Source organism: Cardiocondyla obscurior, linkage group LG13, assembly GCF_019399895.1.
Source record: "Cardiocondyla obscurior isolate alpha-2009 linkage group LG13, Cobs3.1, whole genome shotgun sequence".
Taxonomy (NCBI): domain Eukaryota; kingdom Metazoa; phylum Arthropoda; class Insecta; order Hymenoptera; family Formicidae; genus Cardiocondyla; species Cardiocondyla obscurior.
Genome location: NC_091876.1, coordinates 390249 through 400149, shown reverse-complemented (window position 1 = coordinate 400149; position 9901 = coordinate 390249). Strand labels below are relative to the sequence as shown.

At 34.2% G+C, this 9901-nt stretch overlaps 1 protein-coding gene across 2 annotated transcripts in view; it reads right to left on the bottom strand.

Annotated features, from left to right (window-relative positions):
* Positions 1 to 222: 222 nt before the first annotated feature.
* Positions 223 to 9901, bottom strand: part of Slo2 (slowpoke 2) — a 72317-nt gene continuing 62638 nt past the window's right edge. Inside the window, exons 17-23 of one of the 2 annotated variants that reach the window (XM_070665101.1) lie at positions 9744 to 9871; positions 9280 to 9531; positions 8947 to 9118; positions 7587 to 7772; positions 7257 to 7388; positions 6467 to 6580; positions 223 to 5503 (exon numbers count right to left, since the gene is read on the bottom strand). In XM_070665101.1, the coding sequence (XP_070521202.1) occupies positions 4607 to 5503; positions 6467 to 6580; positions 7257 to 7388; positions 7587 to 7772; positions 8947 to 9118; positions 9280 to 9531; positions 9744 to 9871 (1881 nt within the window). In that variant the 3' untranslated portion in view covers positions 223 to 4606. The remainder of the gene's footprint in view (positions 5504 to 6466; positions 6581 to 7256; positions 7389 to 7586; positions 7773 to 8946; positions 9119 to 9279; positions 9532 to 9743; positions 9872 to 9901) is intronic. The other variant, XM_070665102.1, reaches the window with a different exon arrangement.

Sequence of the window (9901 nt, the reverse complement as noted above, 5' to 3'; positions counted from 1 at the left end):
AGACTTTAAATTAAAAATATTAATGATAATTTTGATTAGTATAATATGATAATCGAGATAAAATTTGTCTTTAGACAAAATATGTTGTCGAAAAACGCCGTTTTTTTCAAACAGCTTTATAATAATTTATTTATAATAACTTTACATGTTACATCACACGCATCGCGTTATAATGTCGCACGTAAATGTATATATGTTTTTTTTATTTTATATATATATATATATATATATATATATATATATATATATATATATATATATATATATATATGTTCCTTCTCTTTTTCATTCTGTTTTTATTATTTTACATTACGTATGGTCGCTTACTATTGTATTTGTGGTCAAGGAATACTTAATTACTTAAATCTTATCGTAAAAATTAGCTGAACATTTTTGTAAGACTCACGCCATCGAAAGAAAACATTTTGTGAGAAATAAATTTAAATCGGTATATTCTCGTAGAAAATAATCATATTATTACAGATCAATTAATTATCAATGCACAACTAATAAGTTATGTTTTTAAATACAACTCGTTTCTTTTTTATTCTTGTAGTTTTTACATCTTTTAATATAAATTAAGATATATTAGAAATATATTTAGAAAGAAATTAAAATTTAATCTTTTCTTTTTTGAAAAATTAAATATATGCTGCATATACAACAAATCATTGTACTTATCCTACACTGTGCAATAATTGCATAGATAAATTCAATTTTTGTATATTTTAAGAAGAGCATCATGCAAAGTTTTCGCGGAATCGAACGCGCCTTCAATCGAAACATAATTCGAGCGATCTCCTTCAAGAACGTCATCAAGCACTTTGCCAGAGATCGCCGAGACTTTGCCGTATTAAATTGTAACGTGATACTCTATAGATAATTCAACTATGAAGAATCAGGTCACGTCATACTGGGTTGATCCTATAATTAATTGTGTAAGTGTATATATACAGTCCGAGTAGTCGTTTTATTCGCTTTGAAGATACGTGGACATTTTTTAATGCATTCTTAGATTTAAATTCATTTCTGCAATTTTACAATGGTCTAATTCCTCCATTAAAACTTTTTGCACACAAGCTAAAGAAAATATAGTCTATTACAAATTTATAAATTTTTTCGAACTCGGAACTTTGTCTTAACGAAAACGAAAGAGAGTTTGCAAAAAAGAGTTACGAAAACTTGAGCAATAAACTTTTAATAGGATATAAGAAACTTTATAATTTGATAAATCGTGTGAGTTTTTATCTTTCTCTTTGCTAATACTACTTTAGGTAAAAGCGTGGCCAATCAAAACGATAACTGGGATATTTGGGCGGCCTTCTCTCTATCGATACATTCCTCGGTAAAGGTATCGAAATTTCCGAGGTTGTTTTCTAAGTTAATTTTCTATCGAGACAAGATTGCGATTATCGTGTTTTTTCATAATTCAGAAATATTCTATTTGCTATATAAAAAATCCTTTGTTATTTTTCTTCGAACAATAATTCGCTTGCATAATATCTATGTATAAAAGTCTAGGAAATGCTGCCACCGACAAAGGATCAGCGCTAATCGAAGAAGAAAAAAAAGTAAAGAGTTGTCAGGAAAAAAAGCAATTCAGAGTAAAAGAAAAATAATTTGAATAAAAATTTGATCATCAAATATGCGTCAACAACCTGATAAAAATGGTTGCCCTTACTTCAATCAAAAAATAATTTAATGTAGGTACGTAATACGATAATTCTGATATTCTTAGTCGAATGTAAAACGAGCTCGAGAGAAAGTAGATATGGTGCGTTACTTATCTTACTTTTTGATTTTGTACAAACTTCATTCAAGATTTGCTTCACATTTCGTCTTTGCTCGAAAGAATTATCGTATTTATTTTGGCGATAAAACACAGCTAATCTATTCCACGATTCGACTTTTCACTTTGCTGTTTTATACTTTTAAAAATGTTTAATTAATATCAATAAACATAACTCGTTTCACGATCTATCAATAAAACATTTCTAAAAACTGGTAACATGTATAATAACCTATTTATTTTCACTTATTTTATGCTCAATTATAAATTAAATTAAATTGTAAAGATTAAAGAATATTAAATTAATAATTTTTAATATTAACTGCAACAAATCAAACAAATACTTGTTTAATTACATGTATTACTTTGTTCAATTATTATTTATGTTTCGAACGTTTAATGTCTTATTTTATAAAAAAAAAAAAAAAAAAAAAACATTAATGGAAGAAGTTGTGTAATTGTATCGTGGAATAGATTTCTGATTGCATTTAATAGCACCGAATCGACTAGGCTTAATGAAAACAATATCGAAGCAGGTACTCGATAATGTGACTCAATTGGTCGAAGAAAAGTGTAAATTGGTCAAAGAACGATTGCATTTGGCTGTGAGCGTCGCAATTGCGGTGTCACGTCAAAGATAAAATCTTATTATGACTAACTGCACCAATCTGGCTAACTGTGCATATTTTGCCTGGATAACATTTTAACATTTATGTTAGAAATTTCGTTAACTTTTTTTTTGTAAGTAATCTTTATATACTTATAATTCAGTATTTTATTTTATCAATATTGTCATACGATAATATGACAATTAAGTACAATAAAATCCAGGAAAATATTATCCACAGTTAAATGACTATATTCCTCAGTTGGCGCAACTTGTCTTGAGTTACGAACGATGACTCATTCGAACTCAACTAAGTAATCGAACAAACTTTTAAATTATCAAGCGAGAATAATTATACTCCCTCGCTAATGATAACTGACTCGAGACAATATTCACAAAAGACGGATCGAGGCTGAAACTAATACGAGTAAAACTAAGTAGAAGAAGAAGAAGGTAATACATAGTAGTAATAGTTTTTCGTGCCATTCATTTGCGATCAATTCTCTCATCTATCACGTAATTTTCACAATACGATTCTTGTCTATATTAATTTGAAATATCGGCGTCGCGGCGTCATCACGAAAGTCGATAATCGTCTTGCTATTTGACATTAAAATTCATTGACGATTTATTAATCACGCGAAAAGTCATGATAATATGCGTGTTCTATGTACTTAAATCTTTCTAAAATACTTTTTTTTTTTTTTTTCCTATTTAAGTAAGATATAATGATGATTTCCGCGTGAGCGGCACTCTCGCGTGATATGAATCAAATGGTCATACCTTGTACATACCTCTATAATATACGTAATAGACTTTTTCTCACCATAAATTTTCTCTCTATTATAAAATTATTTACGCTCGATCGCTGAGCGCGACGCTAGGTAAGAATCGAGGAATATGTTACAGAACATTCCTATACATATATTATATTCTCGCTTCTTATATCTCGAGAACGTACGAAATGAACAACGGACAAGCATTTATTAAGAATTGTAATTTCGATTTACCAATATATTATCAATTACAAATAATATTATAGTTTTGTATGTGTAAAAATCAATTTTTTTATTTAATGTTTTTCTCATAAAAACAAAAATTACTCTAAACTAAATTTATAAATAAAAATAACTATTAATTTGCATTATTTAATTAACATTATAATTCATGATCAAATATTGGGATTCGCAGATCATTCAAAATATATGCTCGTCAGTCGCAAAGCGCTTCTTTTTTTCAAGTACCGTTTGCATTAATTCTATACGTTTTACTGTCCAATGAATAAAGTTGTAGACACGGATGTCGATACGCTAGAGGCGATCTAGAGAGCAAAACGTTTAAGAACGTATTTTGTATCGTTACTACTGATACGAATTGTAAAAGAAAGATACATTAAAATCTAGAGCTTATAACATTTCTGCATTGCTTTCAATAACAAAATAATGCATATTCTGACACGAGGTTTTCTTAACAATCGAGGTAGCATTGAAATCTCTAACGAGACCCTTCATAAAGAGAAAGTATACTCGAGAGAATCAATGGATCTAACGTATCACAGTTACGATTCGATATACCTACGTTTAAATCTACGAATTGTCACAATTCGCGCTATTTCGAAGCAAAGAAGACAGTGGTATCATTAATTGAAGTGCGAATAATTCAACAATCAATATCAAGTATTAAAAGTAAAATAAAATATAATTTGTATTTTTCTTTTATGCTATAAACGTATCTTCGTTTATCAACGATCGACAATAAATATTAATTATTCGAATATTAGAAATATCAATAAATTGTATTAATAATAACAAGTTGATTGCTTGCAGGAAAAGTGATAAAATTTACGTATTTTTAATACACAGGTAAATTATTAAAACTACTTGAAAAAATTATATCCACTCCTAAATCAGACCCTGGGAGAACTTGTTGAAGTAATCTCATCTCAATTAACTTTACGTATCGCAAAATATCTCCTGACATTCGCAATAATTATAGATTTTTATGTGATTAATCATATGCATACATCGAAACACCTTGCTCTCCAGCCGTCTCATTCATCCGGCTTGGTCAGTCCCACAAAATACGCTGTTGAAATATTCTCAATCTATTCTTCATGATCGTAAGGATCAAGCTGTATAAGCTATGTGGGAACGCTACGGCCATTTATTTCGTGTCGCGCCGGAGAGCCTGCGTCCCCACATTAGGTTATATCATACTATTGTCCCTTGTATGTGCTGTGGATCTTGTGTGGTAGGCTGCGGCGATTGACAGGGCGAACCGATTGGGCACTGAGAAGAGGGTGGATCGTAAAGACCACCTAAAGAGCCGCCAAGGCCCGCGCCTAAACTAGGTCCCAAGGCCGCGTTAAGTTCTGGCATGGAGGGCAGCCCGACGTCAAGAATGCCGGTGTTGCTAGCACCGCCGACAGCTTGCGAGCCTTCCTCCGGCGGTGTCACTTCCAAACCGATCGAACCGTTCAAAGCGATCTTGATCGGATTGTGGTTCGAAGGGTGTGAAAGCGTACCTAAACCGATATCCTCAAGACTGCTTTTCCGCCTGGTTGTCATTGTCAGGCCTTGCCTTAGAGAGTTACTACGTCGCAAGAGAATATCGTCAACTACTCTCAACGAGTTGGAACGGCCACGCAGAGTGCCGGCAACGGTAGGACTATCGGGTAAAGACAGTGAATTCGACTTGGTCGTACTCAAGGGGGGCGTTCTGGCCAAACCAATGGTGGACCCACGACGACTACCCGGACCGGTTTGTAGACCAGCGGCTGCAACCGCCGCGCTCATCTGAGACACCAGTTGCGCTGAGCAGAAGCTGATGTTGCTCTTGCGTCGTGAATTATGCCGTTCGAAGGTTTTCTGCGCGGAGAACGGGCTAGGTCGTACCAAATAAACAATGTCACCCTCTTCAAGTTTCAAGTCGCAGCTTGGATTGATTATTACGTAGGAGAGGCTGTTACGCTTTTCCGACACGTCGTCGTAGTCGGCGACTGGTAAGTTCAACGATTCCATTCGCGACCGCACCAAATTCGCAATTTCCGCTCGTTCGATCTGCTGCGCATGGTTGTCGCGTGCCTCGTCCCCAAGACTCACCGAATACTGCCGGCATACAAAACGTATTATAAGATTAAAATATTAACAATATTCTGCATTCACTCGGATAATTTCTTGTGACGATTGATAATATCAACGAGGGTATTTCATTCATAACATATTGATTATTTCATTTTATCTCTTGTTAGAATAAAACAGTGACATTAGCATTGTGCATTCGAAAGTATGTGCTTTTATAAAGTGCAGGATAAAATAAAGAAAGAAAAAAAAAAGTAATTTTTGTAAAACATTGTAAAGCCCGGTTTCATCAACGTGAGTTAATTTAATCGGTCGATTAACTTTTAGAGTTGCAACTGCCGAACATAAAACTGATGTCAATAATACATTAACTTAATCTTTCTAATGCTATTTAATTATTTGTCGCTATAAATGTTGGCTTGCAAGTTTTTTGAAAAAACTGGATAATGTTACATTTACGCATAAATTATCAAAGGTAGGAAAGTCGATTAGATTAAAAAATGTATTTTATCTTTGCTATATGCAACAAGTGGTTTCACGTGCGCGGTTTTTACGATATCGCAACGACCGCTACAACTCCATGGTTACAGTCACCCTCTTGGTATCATAAACGCCACAATTGATTGCCTTAAATCTAAACAACAGATAAAAGTATTTTCGGCTCCGCAAGGAAGATTAACAATTCCTGATGTAATTAACAATCAATCTTGGAAATACAACGTTTAGCATGCAACGCTGGCTGTGTTGCTGCAGACGAGTCTGGACGTCCATCGGATAGTGTGAATGAAAAAGAGAAAGAGAGAGAGAGAGAGAGAGAGAGAGAGAGAGAGAGAGAGAGAGAGAGAGAGAGAGAGAGAGAGAGAGAGAGAGAAATAGAAAAATATGAAAAGGTAGAGCGATAGCGAGATAAAGGCGAGATTAAATGGTAAAGTAGAAATATGCAGAACGATCTGAAGGAAAGAACAGCCACCACGTCGACGTTTTACTCACAGCAGATGCACCTTTGTCACGGGTGGCGCAATTCGCAAGGCATGAAGCTGCCGCCGAATGACGCATCTTGTACGTCACACCGACGCCGGCGTCGCTTTCCGCGTCTGAGTCGCCCTGTTAAAACGACAAGCAATTTCTACCCTTATTAATGCTAGCGTAACATCGATGTCGCGATTCGCGTCCGAGTGCACCGCATTGCTGCGATGTTACAATTAGATCGATCGCCCACTTCCATCGAAGTAAGTGCACCTCGCTCAGGACACTAACGCTCAAAGCGACTGCTTCGTATTCTATTTTTGGAACGGCCTACACTTTTAACTATAACATCAATGCAAATCGTCTTTGTTTTTGTTAAAGAATTTCATCTATTACAGCATACACTACAATATATATGTATATATATAATTTTTATATAACTATAGGGATTCTATTATTCTGTTACCGTATTTTATACGTCGATGATTAAAAGCTGCCTCGTAAATCAGCACACTAAATCTAACACGATGCAAGTTTAAAAACGCAAAGAGCAGTAAACTGAGAAAATAACGTGCTATGAAAATTAGTAGTTTGTCAAGATGCAACGGTTCCGGTTCGTTATTAATACGCGGCGGGATTAGATCGAGAAATGCCACGAGAAGAAATAACAAGATGTCAAAAGAAAGAGCGAGAGCACAACCATGCGCTACTCACAACTGCTATTCAACAATTTCTCCCTGTCTTTACAAAACGTACAACAAACTCTACATCGACTATATTTCTTCCTAGATAATAAATGTAAAGATACACTTACATGCGACGAGTCTGATACGGTAGTGTCTTGTGTTCTGTATATTCCAATTGGAATTTCGCAGGTGGTCGAACAAAGTTTCTGATACAATCTGCCATATGTTCTTATCCACATGTCATCTTTCGTTATACGCATCTGAAATCGTTTTTATTGCACCCGTAAACGACATTGATAAAAAACTGTAATAGAATTCTTTATAAATCGTATATAAAAATTGATTTCATGAATTACTTGATCTTGCTAAAATGTATATTAAAAATGATTAGCAAAAAAGACATTAAAACATACGTTTAATATTAACAAAATATAGATCTTATGTAATTAATTACTTACCGACGTCAGAAATCCAGATCCTGGCGCTTGATCTACGCCCAGTAACAGCCTTACAAACGTTATCACGTAATCTTTGACGAACGCTTGGTAAAGCAAAGTATCTAACATCGAAGCGCTGAAGACACTGCCTGCGGCGAATGGCAATCGAAACATGTACGATATGTGAGACCCTCGTTCTTTTTCTCTCTAAAAACATTTTTCATCATTTGTACAGTTTATTCGTAGATAACATTGCTGGTAATTACAAACAATCACTCCTAAAATTTATTACGAGCTCTCATGTGTTTATCGATTCTTTCAATCAACACATATTTTTTTCTCTTTTCATTTAAATGCATTCCGAGTCAACATTTTCACTCATGGAATAGCAATATTAATTTTAAAGCATTTTTCTCTAAGCATATTTCTAGCAAACAAACGCAAGCATTTATAATTTTAAAATAATAAAAATATTTAAAATGTCGAATAATTACCAGGTAATACAGGTTGACTGAATGTATATGTTTTAACCATGCTTTAGATATAATGCAAAATATGAAATAATGTATGTACATGTTAGTGTAAAATGGTGAGAATAATGATTACGATGTTTTCAAGGATTCTAATCTATTAAGCGGCATCAATTTCAAGGCATGAGTCACCATGCTATAAGATAATTAAAATTAAAGAGTCCTAAGAAATAGCTGTCGGTATATTGAGTGCACGGGATAATAAGTACAAAAAGTAATTATCGTGACCCATGCATCGATATTTATAGATTCCTAAGTGTCTACTTATAAAATATTACTAATCATCGCTCTCGTAAAATATTTCGTGAATTAATTATTGTAAAACACAACACTCTTATCTGCAAATAGAAACTTTAAGTTAATCTTTTACGTCTTGGGTTAATTCGCGTCGTGGACCGAAGAATAAAGTAAAAATGTGATGGTGTTTGTAAAGTTGACAAGCGATGCAACGAGAGTGCATGCGGAAAGCAGCACTTAAAGCAAAGTGATTTCCGCGCGGAGTGACTTTACTCTCGTAATTTCTTCCCGCTTCCAACGACGCGGTTTTACGAGGCCAGTGATCGCAAAACTCGGCAAGCGTCTTTTTAACTTTGTCGCAACCTCGAACGCTGTATCCACCGAAATTAAATTTGTATAAAAGCCAGACCGGAAAACAGTCAAGTAGCACGAAATGTGTGTAATGTGGAACGCAAATATTTATTTCACGATTGCGTGATGTATTAATTTGAATCGCGTATACGCCAAGATATTAAAACAGTGCGAGAGCGATGATAATATAAAAATTGTGCAATCAGTCATTCCATCGATTCAACAATCAATCAGAGGTTGGAGAATGAGTGATGTCGTGTTACCGGGGAGCCCATCGGAGGCTCATCGGAGTAGTTGTCATCGGTAGTAGCACTGAGAAGTACCTTTTCCATTTTGCTGAGATGCAAAGCGTACTTGTCGTGTGCCCGAAACTGCATGAAACGCATATTGCTGGACTGGGACAATTCTGTTATGCTCTTTATGCTTGGAAAGAATCTATTCAAGAAATTGAAAATAATTAAGTTTTTATAATCTCAATTTTCTGTATAAGATTTTTATATTGTAAATAATATAAAAATTATTTTTGATCGTGGTTCAGTTGTAGATTGAAGTTATAAATTATTGCCAAAGAATTTTGATGTATTAACGATACTCACTTGAACATAGTCTGGACCGCAACGATTGTGTTACAATCAGCCAGGGTATCTTCCTCGGCGGAGTTGTTGAGTTCTTTATTTACGACTACGACATTTTCCGCTAAAGTGATACCAGCTCGAAGAAGATCATCCAAGCAGTCGATAGAGCCGCGCATCCAGTAAACCAACGGGAAGTAAGACACAGCATCGAGAAATGCGATTTCCGGTTTTCTTTCCAGTAAAAGGATGATCGGATTTAATGATGTTTTTGACCTGAAAAATGTTCTTGCTTGTTAATTAATTTCCCTTCATATTTACGATATTTAATCAATTTATCCTTAGTATTAATTATAAATTTTAAATTCGTAACTATTGCATATGTAAATTTGGTATAAAAGCAACGTTTAAGTTATTTAATCCCTATAAATTTATAACAATTATCGGGAAATAAACATATATTAAAGTATTAATAATGCAACAAATACCTAAAATGTGCTCTCAATGGTATTATAAAATTATAAATTCCATTACTAGCGTAATCTGCTGCCAGTATAATGGTCTTATTCTGCCAATTGTATTCTTTGGCATTTCTATAGCTGCAATGTTGGCACACCTAATAAAAGAGCAAAAAGATTTATAAGTC